At 58.0% G+C, this 18,887-nt stretch overlaps 1 protein-coding gene across 7 annotated transcripts in view; it reads left to right on the top strand.

The window, feature by feature from the left end:
• Positions 1-3,502: 3,502 nt before the first annotated feature.
• SPEG (striated muscle enriched protein kinase) overlaps positions 3,503-18,887 on the top strand; it is a 56,618-nt gene continuing 41,233 nt past the window's right edge. For 4 of the 7 annotated variants that reach the window (XM_082657826.1, XM_082657825.1, XM_082657830.1 and 1 more), the window contains exons 1-5: positions 3,503-4,169; positions 12,856-12,885; positions 13,484-13,573; positions 13,656-13,815; positions 17,099-18,399. In XM_082657826.1, coding sequence (XP_082513952.1) covers positions 3,791-4,169; positions 12,856-12,885; positions 13,484-13,573; positions 13,656-13,815; positions 17,099-18,399 — 1,960 coding nt within the window. In that variant the 5' untranslated portion in view covers positions 3,503-3,790. Of the gene's footprint in view, positions 4,170-11,886; positions 11,930-12,850; positions 12,886-13,483; positions 13,574-13,655; positions 13,816-17,098; positions 18,400-18,887 lie in introns of all 7 variants that reach the window. The other 3 variants (XM_082657833.1, XM_082657827.1, XM_082657832.1) reach the window with 2 other exon arrangements.

The following is an 18,887-nucleotide window of genomic DNA, read 5'->3' as shown; positions in this document are numbered from 1 at the left end:
TAATTTAAAGCCATCACAACAACCTACGTCAGATCATGTAATTCCTTGGCTCACAAAATCCTCTGAGATGACTTCTGTTTTCACTAGGAATAAAAAAACCATGGCCAGGCTTCCCTGGTGGCACAGTGGTTAAGACTCCACCTGCCAATGCAGGGGACACGGGTTCGAGCCCATGAGCCACAACTACTGAGCCTGTGCTCTAGAGCCCGCAAGCCACAACTACTGAGCCTGCAAGCCACAACTACTGAAGCCCGCATGCCAAGAGAAGCCACCTTAATGAGAGGCCTGCGCACCGTAAGGAAGAGTAGCCCCTGCTCGTTGCAACTAAAAAGAAAGCCCGCGTGCAGCAATGAAGACCCAATGCAGACATAAATAAATAAATAAATTTATTTTTTTTAAAAAAGAAAAAGCCATGGCCTACAAGATTCTAGGTTATCTGACCTCTGCTGCTTGTCCGACCTCTTGTCCCTCCAGTCTCCCCGCTCACTCCCTCCAGCCCCGCTGGCCTCCTGGCTCTTCCAGAGCCCACAGGGCCTATCCCACCTCTGTCTGAAGCAGTCTTGCCCAGACTTCTACCCCGTTTGCCTCCCTACCCCGTCAAGATTGGCTCAACTGCTCCTAGCCAGGCCAATTCCCATCATCACCCTGTTTGAAAGTGCAAGTCCCCCACTACACTCCCATCTCCCTTATCCTGCTCCATTTTCCCACAATACTCATATTCTTCTAATGATCTCTATCATTTCTTTATTTCTTTATAGTTGTCTCCTTCCTCGAATATAAGCAACATGGGGGCAGGAACCCTCGTCTGTTTTGTTTGCTGCTATTTCCCTAGTGGCTAGCACAGTGCCAGGCACACAGTAGGAACTCAAAAATGTTTGTTGAATAAATGAGTAAACCCTGAGTTGGGCTACCCCCAATTTATAGATGAGGAAGCTGAGGCTTAGAGATGTTAGGTGACTTGATCAAGACCATACAGTTCATTTATTCAACCAACCAGCCAACCAGCCAACATTTATTTGCAGACCACCTACTGTTTTCCATGCAAATTTTTGAGGCACTGTGGCAGGAAGTTTTGGATTATTGGTTTTTAAAAACAGTCTTGAATCCTTTGGTCTTGGTGTTCCATCTGCTTACAATGTCTTCCCCCACATTTTTACTTTTTAGAATTCAATTTACATTTAAGAATTCAATTCAGCATCAGTGGTTGCCTGGGTTGGCGGAGGGGGCGAGGTTGATTACAAAGGGGATGCTCCAGCCAATCTTTAGGGTGATGAGACTGTCCTGTACGGTCCTGGGGTAGCAGATGCACAGTTGTCTGCATATGTCAGAACCAGGAGACCTGCACATCACAAAGAGTAAAAGCTTTAATGTATGTAAACTAAAACCAAAGATTTTATTCCTCCAGGCTCTTGGTCCCTGTAGGCATAATTCAGTATTTAAATTGTTTCTTCTCTGCCCTCTCCGTGCACACACAGACACAAGCACACTTTGACTTGGGCCTCCCAGCATGACGGGGTGGGGGGCGTGGGGGGTGAATAAGTACCTTTTTCCATCTAATGACTCCCGGCTCCTCCTTTGACTCCCCCCTACCTTTCCCAGGCTTCATCCCTCAGGGCTCAAGGTCAGGCCTGGGTCTCTCACCTAAACATTTTTAAACTTTTTATTTTGTGATAACTGTATATTCATATGCAGTTATGTGAACTAGAAACAATACAAAGGGACTTCCCTGGTGGCCCAGTGATTAAGGCTCCGTGCTCCCAATGCAGGGGGCCCAGGTTCGATCCCTGGTCAGGGAACTAGATCCCACATGACGCAACAAAGAGATCGTATGCTACAACTAAAAGATCCCACATGCTGCAACTAAAAGATCCCACATGCTGCAACTAAGGCCTGGCGCAGCCAACTAAAAAAAAAAATAAATATTTTTTTAAAACCCCAATACAGAGAGATCCTGTATATCTTTCACCTGTTTTCCCCCAATGGTAACATCTATAGTACAATATCACAACCAGGAAATTGCCATTGATATAGCCCACCTTCTTCAGGTTTTACCAGTTTGCGCACTCAGTGTGTGTGTGTGTGTGTGTGTGTGTGATCACGTGCATTTAGTCCTGTGCAATTTTACTGCATGTGTAAATTCATATGACTACCACCAGTCAAGATACAGACTGTCTCATCACAAAAGTCTCACTTAGACTTTTAAAAGCAGTAATGTCCTATCTTTTTTTTTTTTTTTTCGTGGTACGCGGGCCTCTCACTGTTGTGGCCTCTCCCATTGTGGAGCACAGGCTCCGGACGCGCAGGCTCAGTGGCCATGGCTCATGGGCCCAGCCGCTCCGCGGCATGTGGGATCTTCCCAGACCGGGGCATGAACCCGTGTCCCCTGCATTGGCAGGCAGACTCTCAACCACTGCGCCACCAGGGAAGCCCTTTTTTTTTTTTGTAATGTCCTATCTTGATGTTTCTCAAGGTACAACTCTTAGATGCATCAGAGTCACTGGGCTACTGATGTACCCATTCCTGAGCCCTCCCAGCACCCCATGTTGAACCTGCACCTCTGGGAGTGGAGCCTGGAAATCTGTATTTTTAACAGAGGCCATATTTTGAGAACCATGGGTCTAACTGCCTTCCACATCTCCCATCTCAAATCCACCCTCCACAACTGTGGCTGCTAGAGGGATCCTTGTAAAACACAGCTCTGACCACATTAGCCTACTGTTTAACGCCCTGCCGTGGCCCCCATCAGCCATCAGGATAGAGACCTTAGCAAGCAAAGGTCCTCTTATCAGGCCCCACCTCTCACCTCCACTCACCTCACCCCACTACGGTTCAATCCCTCCAAACTCCTCTGATTCTTTTTTTGGCTTCGCCGTGGGGCTTGCGGGATCTTAGTCCCCCAACTAGGGTTCGAACTCCGCGCCCTCGGAAATGAAACCGCCGAGTCCTAACCACTGGACCGCCAGGGAAGTCCCCAAAGTCCTCTGATCCTTGGCACACGTCATCTACTTTCGTCATGCTCTGATTTTGGTCACGCGGTTCCCTCTGCCTGGAACATCCTCCCCACTCTTCTCTGCCTGTTGCAACTCTATACAACTACGCATTTTTTACAAATGAGGACTTGGAGCTTGAGAGAGGTTTGATGTCACCCAGTAAGTAAGGGCAGGGAGCCAGTCCACCTGACTCCCTGCTCCAGGTCTTACTGTTCACCACGGCTGTCCTGGAGGCTGGGGGAGGCCACTGGTCCCCCTTCCCCAGGGTCTGCTCACCTCCACTTGGGCCTGCCTGCCCATCTGCCTCTCAGAAGTCTCACCCAGGACCTCCTCTCCCTCTCCCCCAGCCGCGTGGGGCTGGGAATCAGGGGCCTGAGAGGAGGGAGGAAGGGAAATGGGAATGAGCCAAGGGTAACCCGACTCCATGAGTGGGTGGCTGGAGGGGGTGGGGCACACCACGGGAGGGGGCTTGGAACACGTCCTCGGGCACCCCGTTAAGCCAAGGCGGGCGATGGGGGCTCCTAGAGGGGGGAAGGAGCAGAGTGGAGTCCAAATCCCCTCCTCTGCTGCCCCCTCCTTCCACAGCTCCCTCGGCAACCCGAGCCGGGGGGCCTAAAAATAGCCCCCGAGGCGCAACCGCGGCCGCCCTGGTGACCTTCTGGGTAGCACAGGCCGAAGGCGGGCGGGCAGCAGGAAGGCAGGGCGCCGGTTCCCCAGTACTCATCTCCCAGGGCAACATCCCCCGGGTGGCCCAGTGGCCGTCTGGTTCCAGCGTCCCCCCAGCCCAACTCGCAGAGACCATGCAGAAAACCCGGGGCACGCGAGGCGAGGACGCGGGCACGAGGGCACCCCCCAGCCCTGGGGTGCCCCCGAAGAGGGCCAAAGTGGGGGCCGGCGGAGGGGCGGGGGCCGGGGCGCCAGTCTTCCTGCGGCCCCTGAAGGACGCGGCGGTGTCTGCGGGCAGCGACGTGCAGCTCCGGGTGGTGGTGAGCGGGACGCCCCAGCCCAGCCTCAGCTGGTTCCGGGATGGGCAGCTCCTGCCCGCGCCGGCCCCTGAGCCCAGCTGCCTGTGGCTGCGGAGCTGCGGGGCGCGGGATGCCGGAGTGTACAGCTGCAGGGCGCAGAACCAGCGGGGCCAGGCCTCCTGCGAGGCTGTTCTCACAGTGCTGCAGGTCGGAGGTAATGGGGAGGTGGGGGCCAAGCCTGGCAGGGAGGGCCGCCCACAGGTAGAGAAGGGGTACCTGGGACACACCGGGGAGGTACCTGTTCATCCAGCCTTCTTCTCGCATTTCTGGCTTCTCAGCTGTGCTGACCCAGGAGTGCCCATCAAGAGAAACGTGCAGGGAAAGGGGTGTCAAGGTAGAGAGGCTCCCCACAGAAGGTCAGAGGTTAAGGGTCAGCATTTGGTAAGCAAAGCCTGAGCCCTACCCAGGCGTTTCTGGAATTCCATAGTGGGAACCCTCCTAGTTTCCCTGTAGAGGGAGGCTTCCTGGGAAAATGGTTTTCATCGGCTCTGATAATTTAGACTGGAGACTCCTAATCAGCCTCTTACAGGTGCGCGCATGTCTGAAGGATGAGGCCAGCTCCCCTGGTGTGCTGCGATGTTGAGGGGATGGGTTAGAACCCCTCACAGTCCACTGCTAGGGCAGGCTGGGGTGGTCAGCACCAGGCCGGTTGGAGGAGGCCAGTGGGTGGACAAGTACGAACAGGGTGCAGAGCATCAGGGAGTAGAGCTAGGGCTGGGGGCTCCTAGGCATGTATGGAGGTGAGTGCTTGAAAATCCACATGCAAGCACGCCCGTGTGCATGTGCGTGTGCACGTACGGGCTGTGCGGGGGTCTGGTGGTACCAGCAGTTGAGAGGTTTGTGGAGTTGGTATAGAAAGTGCATGGGCCATGTGTGTCTGAAGTTCAGAGGGCATGGAAGGGGGATGCTTAGGCCAGTGTTGGGGCCCCAGCCTGTGTGTGTGAAGGGGTGGATTATGCCCGCATTCCGGGCCAGAAGGGGAGGGGTACAAGACTTGGCCTGGTGCTCAGGGTCCTGCTGGGACAGATGTGGGTGCAGGCCAGGGCGGAATCTCCTTGGGTCAGTGTTTGGGCTTCCTTTTTGACTTCCTCAGCCCCAAGCCAGTTCTTCTCTAGGCTGAAGACATAGCCTCAGCAGACTGAGTCTTAAGAAATAGAATGCTGGGCTTCCCTGGTGGCGCAGTTGTTGAGAGTCCGCCTGCCGATGCAGGGGACATGGGTTCGTGCCCCGGTCCGGGAAGATCCCACGTACCGCAAAGCGGCTGGGCCCGTGAGCCATGGCCGCTGAGCCTGTGCGTCCAGAGCCTGTGCTCCGCAACGGGAGAGGCCACAACAGTGAGAGGCCCATGTGCCGCAAAAAAAAAAAAAGAAAGAAAGAAAGAAAGAAAGAAACAGAATTCTGAGGAAGTAGGCTGCAGCTGGAGGAGATGGCAAAGAGCTTGGGGTCACTGAGTCTGTCCTGGATATTTTCAAGAGGGAATTCTCATTCCAGCTGGGTAGTGTCATATAGGGTACATCCTTGGGGGCTTAGGGGGAGGCATACCATGCCACCCGGGTTACAGTGGGACTTGGGGGCTCTAGCATCCTGAAGGAACTCAGAAGCTGGAGGGAAAAGAAGGCCGCAGGGTGCAGCTGTGTCAGGAGCTGGAGCAGGGGTTCAGCCTCCCTCTGTCAGCATCTCCACTGTCTCTCTGGCCCCGCCCTGCCCACCTTCCTCTTCAATGACACAGAGGGCCAAGGCTGGTTCCTCTTGGCTGCCTTTGCACCTGGCCAGGTAAAGGCTTTCCTTGCACCCTTCTGGGGTCAGGGGCTGGGGCCCATCCTGGCAGAGCTCTGAGCTGGGGAAGGATTGGACTCCTTGGGGGTCTTTGCTCTGATGCCCTCGGCGGCAAAGGGGACTGAAAATAGAACATAAATAAAGGCACAATAGATAGATTGATGAGAATACAACTTGGAGGAAAGAGATATTGGGCAGAGAGAGGAAGCGCTAAGAAGGAGCTTGGTGTCATAATGTTTGTTTAGAGTCAGAAAGGACCACAGAGAACCGCAGGTGCAAAGGCTGCCTTTTACAGGTGAGGACACTGTGGTCCAGAGCAGAGGGAGAGGCCATCACTAGCTAACTAGCTGAAAGACGAACAGCTAGTTATGTCCATCCCAGAACTCAGAACCCAGTCCTTTTGGCTTGGGCTCTGGAGGCATGTTACCTCTTAAGTTCTGGAGGGAGGAGAGAGAAAAGGGAAGGGGAGCTGTCCATTGTATGGAGGGTAGCCCAGCCCTGGCCTTTCTGAAGATGAGAGGCTCCTAGCCTGTTCTTGTCCCCCAAAGTGGGGAGAGTGACATCATGCTAGATCTCCCCAAACCCTCTGTAATCCGGGTGGCGTGGTCGGCAGAGCTGAGCCCTGGCTGGGCATACCTAGCCAGAGGCCGGGATGACGGTCTCCAGGCTGCTGTGGCAGAACAGCATGTTTGAAAGGCTGGGGTGAGGAAAAGACCCTGGGTGCTGGGGGACTGGATTGGGGGCCTTTTGCCAGTCATGTTAAAACAAGAAGAGAGTTGGGCTGCAGCAAGTCACATTTGAGAACTTTTTCATGCTGGTAAAATCTTTGCCCCAAGAGCAGGTTTATAATTATGATTAATTGGTAATAATTCTTAGTAGTATTGATAATTCGTAATAATACGAATAGCTACTATGCCGCTGTGTGGTAGGCAATATGCTATTGTATCCTTTGATATATCATTTAAGTCCCACAGCAACCCTAGGGAAACTGAGGCCCAGAGGGATTAAATGAAGCATCTTGGTTGTACTGATAGGAGGTGGCAAGGCAGGGATGGAAGCCTGGGTCTGTCCCACTGCAAAGAACCACATGCTTAACTACTATGCCCCTCCAACATGATTGGCAAGGGAGGGGCTTTGCTTTGGTGATGTTGGGGGACTGACTGGGTGAGTCTGTCTTCCTCTTCTTCCTATTGCCCGCCTTCCACCAGTCCCTGCCTAGTGACAGGTCCTGGTCAAGGTCAGTTGGGCAGGCAGCTCAGCATTGCTCAGACTTACTCATGGAAAACTTTCTTGGTTGGGATCAACAGCAGGAGGACTTCAGGGTTCTCGAGGAAGTCCAGCCAAGACCTGGCTACAGAGGGAAGAAGGCTGTATCCTGGCTGGGATTGCTGTCTGGCTCGGCAAGACAGGGTGAAGCTAAGGTTCCTGGCGCTCCTGAAGCCTGAGATGTTAGCTCAGGGATAGAGGGATGTTGGCACGGCTGGGGGAGGCTGGGGCCTTGAGGAGACAAGAGGGCTGCAGGCAGGAGAGTCTGGAGGATGGGAAACAGGAGGGTGGGATTTGGGGTGCAGAAATGAGGACAGACCAGAAATAGTGAAGACGGCAGAGATGCAGGATACTTGCAGAATATGTCACATGTGTAAAGCACCCTATCTCATTTTGGTATTTAAACTTCTAAGCTTCAGGTTACTGTTATGACCATTATTTGTAGAAGAAAACTGGGGTTCAAAGAGGGAATTTACCCCAGGTCACATGGCTAGTGAGCTGGCAGGACCAGATCTGAAAGCTGGGTCTCTGGGTCTAGGTCCACAGTGCCTGTCCTCAGAAAGAGAAGTGTGGGAAGACTGAGGCAGGGATCTGTCATCCTGACCATCCTTCTGTCAATATCCCCAAAGCCATCTTCTGCCTCAGTCTCCAAGATAGGCAGGCATGCTTCTCTCTCAAAACATCAGGCTCCCACTTGCATGGGCTAAGGAGCCATGTGCCAATCAAGTAACCAGAGCAAGAGCCGCCATTAAAGCTTGGGGCATGTGTGACCGGAGCAGGAGGCCTGCACTGAAGGATGGGGGGTGAGGAGGAGAGAGCACAGCCAAGGGAGGGCCCAAGCTGATGATGCTCACCGTGTTTGGCAGTTGGAAGTCTCATAGCCAGGACCTGGGAGACCCTGGTGCCAATCAGAAGGGCCAGAGGTCAACAGATGGTAGTCAACCACGCAGGGGACTTGAAGGCATGGAGAGGAGAGATTAGAGAGAAGGAGAGAAGGCCAATTAGCAAGGGAAAGGTGGTGAATACACCAGGAACTGCATGCGGGTAGATTGTGCAGTGTCATCTTTTTCACCTACAGTGTGGAATGTCCGGATGAAAAGCCAGGAGGAAACTAGTATGGAGTTGGGAACGGGTATTTACAGTGGCCCCCTTCATTCATGCCAAGCCCTAATTAGGGAGAGAGGAGGGGCCAGACAGAGAGCCGTGAGGAGTCCTGGGAGGGAAGAAAGGGAAGAACAGAGAGCGCATGAAGTTAGCCAAAGCCCGTGCAGGAGAACTTTCCTGAAGCTAAGGCAGGCCCTCCCAGGAAGATGCCGAGTGGAAAGCAAGATCGTCACTTCTCCAGTTTCTGGAAAAGGGTCTGCGTCAGAACAGAGGAGGAAGGCTGGAGAATGAGCTGCTCCGGGAAGATTTACAGTCCCCATCCCCCCATCCCCATCCTGTCCACCGGCAGCTCTGTCGTCCCTTCCCATGTGTATTGAGTGCCCACCGTGTGCCAGTCACTGTGCTAGGTGCTTGAGATTTATAAGTGGGGGGGCGGGAGGGGGAAGACCAAAATTCTTGTCCTCCTAGAGATGACATTCTAGGGAGGGGACACAGCTTATATGCAATAAACAATAAATATGTGAAAATGATATAGTATGTCAGAAATACAGAGCTGGGTAAGCAGGAGGAAGGAAGGGAGAAGACCGAAGCAAGGCAGGAGAGAGAGGGGAGTGGGGGTCTGGCTCAGAGGAGGGTCTGTGTGAGAGATGAGGCACGGCATGACGACGGGTTTTCTCTGGTTAAGGAGAAATGCTGGCGGGGCAGAAGTTGGAAGTCTGGTTTGGGGAAATGGCGGGGGAGCCCAGCTGCCCAGCCTTGGAGGGAAATGGGACATTCTGGGGCCAGCTGGGGCCCCGAGAGCATGCCCCAGGCTGGCCTATGTCGGTGAGCAGTGCAGGCCCAGAGCAAGAACCCAGAATCTCATGGGCCTCTCCTCGGCCCAGCTGTCCCGTCACTCACGCCTGCTGCCCATTGGTTATTTTTGCTATGGAATGTGCCAGCCCCTCGGATTCTCCTGGGCAACAGGGGCTCAAGTTACTCCCTCTCCTCACTCAGCTCCCCCATCTGTGAGTGGGTGTGTTTGGGGGTGGGCAGGGAAAGCGCCTGTGTGAGTCCAGGGTCCTCTGGTTGCAACTGATGTGGACATGCACATGTACCCTCTCATTGCACGTCCTGTGCGTGTGTCTGTAGGCGCAACCTCTGCTTCTGGGGGTCTGGGAAACAGAACCACCTGTAGGCACTGAGATTGTACAAGACATGACCTAAAACTTTAAAGGGCCACAAACTCAAATAACTTCAGGAGCCAAGTAGAAACTGAAAAGGAGCGAGCTGCAGTTGTCAGCAGCTGAATTTGAGCGTGTTTGCCGTGCAAAATATTGGGCAGGCTGAACAAAACTCATCAGTTGGCTCTGTATTTATTTTGGACCCATGCTTTAAAGAAAAAAAGTTAGGCGTCCCACTGACCAATCAGCACATGAGGCTTTATGGGACAGTGGTCAGTAACTCAGTCACAGTGCCTGGGTTAGAATCCTGGTCTCCCAGTTACCGGCTCTGTGACCTTGGGCAAGTAACTTCTCTGTGCCTCCGTGCACAGATTAAATGAGTTTATTTATATCAAGTGCCTAGGACATTGCTCAGTACATACTAAGCATGCTGTCAGCATTAATGATGATGACTTAGTAGTCACATCTCAGAAACCAGATTGGCATTACTTGTGCAGGCTGGGGTGGGAATTTGGATCTGGGGACCCATGGAGGCACAGAACCTGTGTGGCTTTGGCTAAGTGATAGGACTTCTCTGAGCCTTAGTCACTTACCAGTTAAATGGAGTCAGTTACATGTTCATAAGGGTTTCAAGCTCACCATCTTGTTGTCAATAAGGTAACGTTTATAAAGTGCCTGGCATTTAATAAATGCTTAAGAAACTTAGTTATAATGATTGTTGGGGCGGGTAGTTTTGTGTAGGCAACATATGCATGGTACCAAATAAGAGGAGGACAAAGAAAATTTGGTGAGTGTGCTCACCTGTGAATGAGAAGGTGGGTTATATGTGTGAATAATAGGAGCATCTCTGGGCACCTTAGCTCGTGTGTGTGTGTGTGTGTGTGTGTGTGTGCGCGCGTGCGCGCGCCAAGATGCACAAAGTACCTATCATCACGGAACTCGAGGGCCCTCTCTGGCTTTCCTAAGCAGCCTGGGGGGGTTCGCATTCTGGGTACATGTCACTACGAGGATCCTTGCCCTGTGTATGATCTGAGCGCCCCCGCCCGGCGCCACTGCCCTGCGGCGTGTTGGGTACTGCCTAGAAAGGCGGACGCGTGCGCATGTTTGTGGAGTGAGCCAGTGGAGATGCGGCTGACCTTCCGGAGCAGCCCCGCAGGAGGCGGGTGGGGGTGGTGTGGACGCCGCGTTGGACGGCCAATGAGAGAGTGGCCCGAACTCTCCTAGGGGCCACTGCACCCCTTTCTGTGCCTCAGTTTCCCCAAGTGCCGATGCGGGGCGGGGGGGCCGCGAGTCAGGTGATCGTCGCCCCAGGGGACGCAGGGGAGCAGGCGAGGGAAGGGGCGTCCGGTGGGGGGGGTGCGGGCTGGCGGGGGAAGGGCCGGCTCCGGCCGCCGCCGCTGCCGCCTTCCCCCCGTCTGGGCTCCCGCGGCCCCGAGGCTCCTTCCGCCACCGGCGCCGGCCCCCGCCCGCTCCCTGCCTGCTCCCCGCCTCGCCCCCGGCCCCGCCTCCGACTCCGCCCCGCCCCCGCCCGTCCCCTCCTCGCCCGGCCGCCGGCCCGGCCCCCTCCCCCGCCATGAAGAAGCTGTGGGTGAAGAAGCGTTTCCAGGTGAGGGCTCTGGGGGCGGGCGGCGCAGGGAGGGGGCAGGAAGGGCTGGGCGCCCCGGAGGGAGGGCGGGTCGCCGCGGCCGGGCCCGGGGAGGGGGCGCCGGAGCCGCGCCTGCCCAACCCCGGTCCCCAGGGCCGCGGGCCGGGCGCGCTCCGGGGGGCTCCCCAGCCTGCGTCAGGCCCCTCCCATCGCCCAAGCGCAGACCCCTTCAGCGCCCGCGACCCCCGCGACCACCGGGGAGGCCCCCGCAGCAGCCCTCGGCGTGGAGCGCCCACGGGCTTCTGTGCCGCCTCTCGTCTCTGTCCAACCCCTGGCCCCCGCCTGGCTCTCCCCAGCCCCCAACTCCGGAGCCTTCCATCTTCCGGTGCTCCTGAAAGCACCGCGCAGGGATCTGCGCTGAGCTCAATGCATTCCCCAAACCCTGCCCCGTCCTCCGCGGACCCGGGCCTCCTTTCTGCTTTCGTGAGGCTCCGGCCCTTTGGGAGATCTTGCCCTCTGCCCCTTCATCACCCTCCCTTGCCCTCTTGACACCTATCCCAGATGTCTGTCCTTGCCCCAGCAGGAATCTGTGTCCTGGTCCCTCCATCTCTCAGTCATCCAAGCATGTTCCCCCCACCCACCTCAGTCTCTTCCTTCACATCAGTCAACCTCTGTCTCTGGGGGGTGTCGCTCAGGTCCCCAGTCCTCTGTCCAGCCTTTGGCCCTTAGTCCTCTCTCCTTCCTCCCCGCTCCTCCCCAGAGGCATGCTGGAGCTCCAGCCGGGAGGGCTGACAGGCAAGGAAGAGTGGAGACATTCCATACGGGGGAAGCTAGCTGCCCGGGGTCTCTTCCACTTCCCCCACCCACATTGGCCCCTGGAATGACTTTCTGTTTGATATAGAGGTTTGGACAAGACGTATAGGGAGGTCAGGAGCAAGCCTTCCCCTCAACAACTCATTCTGGCTTTTCTCTTTCAGAAAACCGGCCACTCCCGCCGGGCCTTTGGCCGACTCACCCATGGTGCGTGGACCATGAGCTGCCTGCTGTAACCCATGAGCACTCCTCCTCTCGGTTCATGTCCCTTCATGAGGCACCCAGGCCTTGAAGATGGCCCATGAGATGCGGGACCCCCCACATGCCCACACTCACCCACTCACCCAAGAAGGCCCCTTGCAGCTGAGAGAGGGCCTAGCAATGGGGGTGAGGGGTTAGCTGGCACACCCCATCATGGGCCTGGGCTTACTGTTCTCCATCTGTGGGCCCTGCGGGGATGAGTTCAGTGCCATGCTCCTATAACCAGTACACGGCTCCTGCTTGTCGTGGCACCCGGGGAGAAACTGAGGCACAGAACCTGATAGAATTTGGGGAAGTTAAAAAATGTGCCCAGGAAACTTTGCTCCTAGCCTGACTACATTTCTGAGGACCATTCAGCAGTAGAAGAGAGAGATCGCGAAGAGGGTGTCTGTCACATCATGATGCAGAACAGATGGGGAGGTTGGTTTGAAAGGAGAGGTCACATGCAGATGCACAATGCAGATATTGTAATAGAGGGTGGGCCTGACCCTTAATGGGGGGCCTGGGTCTGTGGCTGGGCCGAGCACAAGTAGGTGTGTGTATGTGTGTCCATGTGTGTGTGTGTGGCCAGTGGGAGCACCAGTGAAAGTGCCAAGGATGCCAGGTCGCTTGGGTAGTTAGTCGAAGAATCCGCCGAAGCACGTGGGCTCCCCAGTGCGGGGCCCCGTGGGGCCTGCAGGCAGTCGGTGGATGAGGGAGGCTTTGCCCATCCCAGGTGTCTCCCTCCCCCCACTTCCATCCCAACAGGGCAGCTCTGGGCACTGGGTAGCCTCATGGCCCCTCTGTCCTGCCTGCCCACCGTGCCCTGCCCCACAAACCCTCTGATAACAGTCTGTCCATGTCTCTCTCCTGCTGCTCCTATGGAAGCGAAGTTTTCCGCTCCTGCAGAAAGCAAAGTTACGGTAGGAAACTGGCTCCTGCCCTAGCCCTCCACTTCCCCACTTCCCTGCGCGACCCCGGCCTCTCCTCACCCTGCCTCAGCTGCACCCTGATGTGTTCCGGCTGGTTTGGGGTGGAGGACAGGCTCGCCCTGCGGTTGGTCGAGTGCCCTGACAGTACGACTCTGAGGTGACTCCCCTTTGTTCCTGGGGTGCCAGGACCCAGAATTTAGAGCCTTGGAACCTAGGACCTTATTATTTGGGGGGCTGCACAGGAACTTAAGTTATCACTGGCAGGGGAGGAGGGAGAGGGGCTGCAGCCCGCAGTCCCCTAAGTGGCCGGGAGGGGGGACTGTAGGTAGCTTTGAGGGCACCACCAGGGAGGCAAGGGTGAGGAGCCAGGGCCCCAGAGATGGAGCCAGGGGACTGGCATGGGAGGGGTCACCCTGCGCCTCTCAGGATGGGCAGCGGGCTGTGGGGAGAAAAGGGGGGGAGGAGATAGATGCTGGAAGCCCTGCTGGTGGCGATACGGAGCCTCCTGTGGGGGAGGCAGGAGGTGACAGAGGGAAGAGTTGGAGTCGGAGGGAGGGAGCCCTGCCCACACAGACCCCTTCTGCTCCAGACTCGGAGACGGGCGAGGATGACATCAGCGAGGTGCAGGGGACCCAGCGCCTGGAGCTTCGGGATGACGGGGCCTTCAGCACCCCAACGGGTGAGCTCTCTGGGGCGCTCACAGAGCCGGCAGGCGGCCTTCCCACAAGAGGTGCCTCGCTTCACTGTGCTCCTTTCTCTAGGCGGCTCCGACACCCTGGTGGGCACCTCCCTGGACACACCCCCGACCTCCGTGACAGGCACCTCAGAGGAGCAAGTGAGCTGGTGGGGCAGCGGGCAGACGGTCCTGGAACAGGAAGCGGGCAGCAGGGGTGGCACCCGCCGCCACCTGGGCAGCCCAAGGCAAGCACAGGCAACCGGGGCCGGGCCACGGCACCTGGGGGTGGAGCCGCTGGTACGGGCGTCTCGAGCTAATCTGGTGGGCGCAAGCTGGGGGTCAGAGGATAGCCTTTCGGTGGCCAGTGACCTGTACGGCAGCGCATTCAGCCTGTACAGAGGACGGGCGCTCTCGATCCACGTGTAAGTAATGGCCTCACCTGGGCCCGCACTGTCCCACCTTACCATGCCATCCTGCACTGCCCCTCACTGCTCGTCAGCCTCCACCCCCCCATCCCCTGCACCATCCATCCCTCTGTGCACTTCTCCACCCCCCCCCCACCCCAACTGCTTCCACTCCTGGCCCCAGCCACCCACTCTTGTCTTCCCACACGGCTCCATCCTCCTCCTGTGCCGTCACCACCCACACCCTCCTGCTGCCACCTGTCCTGGCTCACTGTGCCATCTCCATGGTCTCGTGGACCCCTCTCTGCCTTCCTCGTCTCCTCCAAAATCTCCACTCTCCCGGGGGCCCTCTCCTGCCTCGCCCATTCAGGCTCCAGTTGTCCCCAGGATCCCCCCCCACCAGGGGCCCCCTCCGTGCCTGCTGTCTCAGCAGCTGCTGCCTTTTCATCTCTCTGCACATTCCTGTTCCCATGTGGGCCTTTTTCTGGGAGGAACTGAACCTTTCCGCACGGCAGCTCCCGGGAGAGCAGGAGGGAGCAAAAGAACACAACCAGGAGACAGAAGCGAGCGAGGCGGTCAGGGGGTAGTTGGGGCCAGGGGCCTGGGAAAGCAGGGGGATGTGAGGTGCGTGGAAGGCAGGGGGCTGGGGCAGGGAGGAATGGCGGCGATGGCGGGGGCCTAGGGTGGAGGCAGAGGGCTGGAGTGATGGAGGTGGCGGCATGTGAGGATCTTGCGGGAGACGCCCAAGGGTGGGGTGAAGGTTGTCCTGGTAGGCGGGCGGTGAGGAGCAGAGGTGTTGAAGGCATTGCAGCCATTTTTGGAGATTTGAGGCCGGCAGATACAGGAGGGAATGCTATGGTAGAAGAGGGGAGTGGCTGATGAGAGAGGTATTAGGGGGCATTTGGGGAGCCGATGGGGGGCCTGATTCGTGATGGGTATGGGTGTGGGGGGGAGGTACCATCACGGAGGAGAAAGAAGGGGCCTGGTGGGGGGAGGCGTCTGTGAGAGTGGCTGAGCTTGCTAGTGGTAGGCCGGGGAGAGGTCTCGGGCAGGCGCAGGGGAGGCGCCCTTGCTTTATCTGGTTGGCGTTAGCCAGGCACTCCCGTGCCCTGGACTTGCCTTTTCCTTCCCTGCCTTTCTTTGCCAGGCCCCAGCCTGAGCCTGGAGTTGCTATGGCAACTTCGGAGGAACCCATTTCCTTAGTGATATCTGTGGTACAGAGGCTGGCCTAGAGCTCAAAACTGCCAGCAACAGGCCTCCTCTGCTGTCCCCAATTTCTCTCCATGCCTCACCCAGTTCCCAGAGGCCATTCCTCAGGGACTTTGTTGTCCCTCCCCCAGAGTAGACTCTGCCTCCCTGTAGGTGGCTGGCTGAGGTTCTGCTCCCTAGGGCACTCTGGATTGCATCCCCGCCCCCCATCAGAGGTGAGGTCTGCAGTGTAGGTGGCTGACCCGGGTAGTTTAAAACACTCGGCCATCCCTAGAACTTCTGCTCTTGGCCAGTACCGTACTATTTCTCCTCCCTTCTGTGCTGCCAAAATCCCATTTTGCAGGGAACAAGGGCTCAGAAGCCAGACTACCTGGGTTTCAACCTAGCACCAACCATTTACTAGCTGTGTCACCTAAGTAAGGCACCTCACCTCTTTAAGCCTGTTTCTTCATCTGTAAATGGAGATAATAACAGTCCTGTCGCAAAGGACTGTTGTGAGGATTAAATGACTCAGTGCATTTTAAGCATTCAGTACATGCCTGACACATGACAAGTACTCAGGGAGCCACTTCGTAAGTTTTTTGTTTGTTTGTTTTGTAAATTTATTTATTTATTTTTGGCTGCGTTGGGTCTTCGTTGCTGCACACGGGCTTTCTCTAGTTGGCGGCGAGTGGGGGCTAGTCTTCCTTGCGGTGCGCGGGCTTCTCACTGTGGTGGCTTCTCTTGTTGCGGAGCACGGGCTCTAGGTGCGCGGGCTTCAGTAGTTGTGACTCGCAGGCTCTACAGCACAGGCTCAGTAGTTGTGGCGCACAGGCTTAGTTGCTCTGCGGCATGTGGGATCTTCCTGGACCAGGGCTTGAACCCGTGCCCCCTGCATTGGCAGGTGGATTCTTAACCACTGCGCCACCAGGGAAGTCCCCATAAGTTTTCCTTAAGCTGTCTCTTATGTGTTAGGTATGACGCTAATATCTCAGATTCCTTTTCTTGCTAATTTCTATGCTTGATGTGCCCCTAAGAGTCCAGATGGGGGAAACTGAAGCCCAGCTCTTGGGCATCAAAGCTCTGCAGGTGAGAGGGGCACTCTGGGCTGACTAGCTCCTTCCCTCCTCCTCTTCTCCCACACCCACTGTTCAGGGCCACGCAATAGTTATTCGGGAGCTGAGTTATTCCGGAGCATACCCCTCCGGCGACTTTCTGTGTTTCTTAGGGGGGTTTCCAAGGGCTCAAGGTAACTTTCCCAGGGACAGGACAGAGTCAAAGCCCTGTACTGGGGGCAGATTTATCAAAGGGAACAGGAACCTGGGTTTCCCACTCCAGGGACCCCAACTGCCTGCCACCTGCTGTTAGCACTGCTGAGGGGCTCAGGTCTGAGGAGGTGCTAGGCAATCTCAGGGATAAGGGCATTGCTCCTGGAAAGCTTATGCCTGTTCTTCCAGGGGCTCGGTGAAGGGGGTATGTCCTGCTGAGGATGGGCAGGGCTGTGGGGGCCAGCTGGGGGCAGGAATGAGTGGGAGGCTGCATTCCTGAGGGGGCCCCTCCCCATTCAGCCCTCCTGCCTTCCCTCAGCCACTTCATCCTTCGGGTCCTAAGCCTCATTCTTTTCTCTCCCACCACTCAGTTCTGTTTCTGCTGTCTCCCAGCTTCTGGGGCTGGGGGGAGGGGGCTGGCCAGAGCCCCTGGGACTGAGTCTGTACCTGGACCCAGCCACCAGCCCAATCTTCCGGTGCCAGAGCTGCCAGCCTCTCCCCAGCACCTGCTCTGGCTGTGCCTTCCTCTTGGGGGGGGGGGAGGAGGGGCTGGCCCATGTCACCCCCAAGCCTTCCCAGCATGCCCACCACCCGATTCCTGTCACGACCTGAAGGTCTAGGAGGGGAGGCCCCTGAATCTTCTGCCCCTCTTCGTCTTGGTCCTGCAGCAGTCTCCCTCAGAGCGGATTGCACAGGGAGGAGCCTGACCTTCAGCCTCAGCCGGCCAGCGAAGCCCTCAGTCGCCCGGCCCTCCCGCCTCCCTCCAAATCCGCGCTGCTGCGCCCACCGTCCCCTCGGGTGGGTAAGCGGCCCCCACCGGGACCCGGAGCCCAGCCCCCAGGCCCCCCGCAACCACCCCACCGGCGCAGCCGGGAGCCGGTGCCGCCCGAGGACGCCACCGCCGAAGAGAAGCGAGGGAAAAAGTCCAAGTCTTCGGGGCCCTCGCTAGCGGGCACACCGGAGTCCCGGCCCCAGACGCCCCTGAGCGAGGCCTCAGGCCGCCAGTCGGCGCTGGGCCGCTCGCCGAGGCTGGTGCGCGCCGGCTCCCGCATCCTGGACAAGCTGCAGTTCTTCGAGGAGCGCCGGCGCAGCCTGGAGCGCAGCGACTCACCGCCGGCGCCCCTGCGGCCCTGGGTGCCCCTGCGCAAGGCCCGCTCGCTAGAGCAGCCCAAGTCCGAGGGCGGCGGGCCGTGGGGCACGCCCGGGGCCTCGCAGGAGGAGCTGCGAGCGCCGGCGGGCAGCGTGGCCGAGCAGCGACGCCTGTTCCGGCAGAAGGCAGCCTCCCTGGACGAGCGCACGCGGCAGCGCAGCCAGGCCTCTGACGTCGAGCTGCGCCTCGCCCAGGAGCTGGGCCGCATCCGCCGCTCCGCGTCGCGGGAGGAGCTGGTGCGCTCGCACAAGTCCCTGCGCGCCACGTTGCAGCGCGCTCCGTCCCCTCGAGAGGCCGGCGAGCCGCCACTCTTCTCCCAGCCCTCCATCCCCAAGACCCCGCGGGCCTTGAGCCCCGACGCCGCCCAGCCGCCCCCTCCCAGTGTCGCGGGGAAGCCCGGGGATGAGCCAGGGAGGCCCCGGAGCCGCGGGCCAGCGGGCAGGACGGAGCCGGGGGAAGGCCCGCAGCAGGAGGTTAGGCGCCGGGACCAGTTCCCGCTGACCCGGGGTAGAGCCATCCAGGAGTGCCGGAGCCCCGTGCCGTCCCCGGCCGCCGATCTCCCCGAGACCAGGACGAAAGCGCCCCCGGGTCGGAAGCGGGAGCCCCCGCCACAGGCCGTGCGCTTCCTGCCCTGGGCCACGCCGGGCCAGGAGGGCGCTGCTGTGCCCCAGACCTTGGAGAAGAACAGGGCGGGGCCTGAGGCCGAGAAGAGGCTGCGCAGAGGGCCGGAGGAGGACGGCCCTTGGGGGGCCTGGGACCGCCGAGGGGCCCGCAGCCAGGGCAGAGGTCGCCGGGCCCGGCCCACCTCGCCTGAGCTCGGTAAGGCCTCGGGGAGGGTAGAAGAGGTGCTGAGACCTGGGTGGAAGCGTGTCTGGGAAGAGCGAGGCTGCTGGGCAGCTGCAAGGGTGCGGTGTCCCAGGGTAGGCATGGACCCAGGTTCGAGTTTGAATGAGGGATTGTGAAGGCCCCTTGTGTCTAACCTGCCCGCTGGTGACGCAGTGTGAGAGTGTTTTGTTGGAGGCTGGGCGGAGCCGAGGTGTGAGTAGAGACCTGGTGCCCAGTGTTTGCTATAGGCCCCCTGAGTCCAGTGGCCTGCTGGCCCTAACGGTGGACCTAATGGTGGGGGGAGGTACTGTGGGAACCTAAGGAGCCCCTCCACCCCCCCACCCCTCTGTGGGGGAAGAGACAGAAGCCCGTCTCAATAAATAATTGGTCATGTCCCTATTACAGGTGAGCTTTGGGCCAATCAGTTCTCAATATTTACCTTCCCATCCCGGCACCATCTCCTGACCCATCATAGCTGTTGA

This window comes from Grampus griseus (genome assembly GCF_964374135.1).
Source record: "Grampus griseus genome assembly, chromosome: 7".
Taxonomy (NCBI): Eukaryota; Metazoa; Chordata; class Mammalia; order Artiodactyla; family Delphinidae; genus Grampus; species Grampus griseus.
Note: the sequence above shows the minus strand (reverse complement) of the source record. Positions and strands in the feature narration are given on the sequence as shown.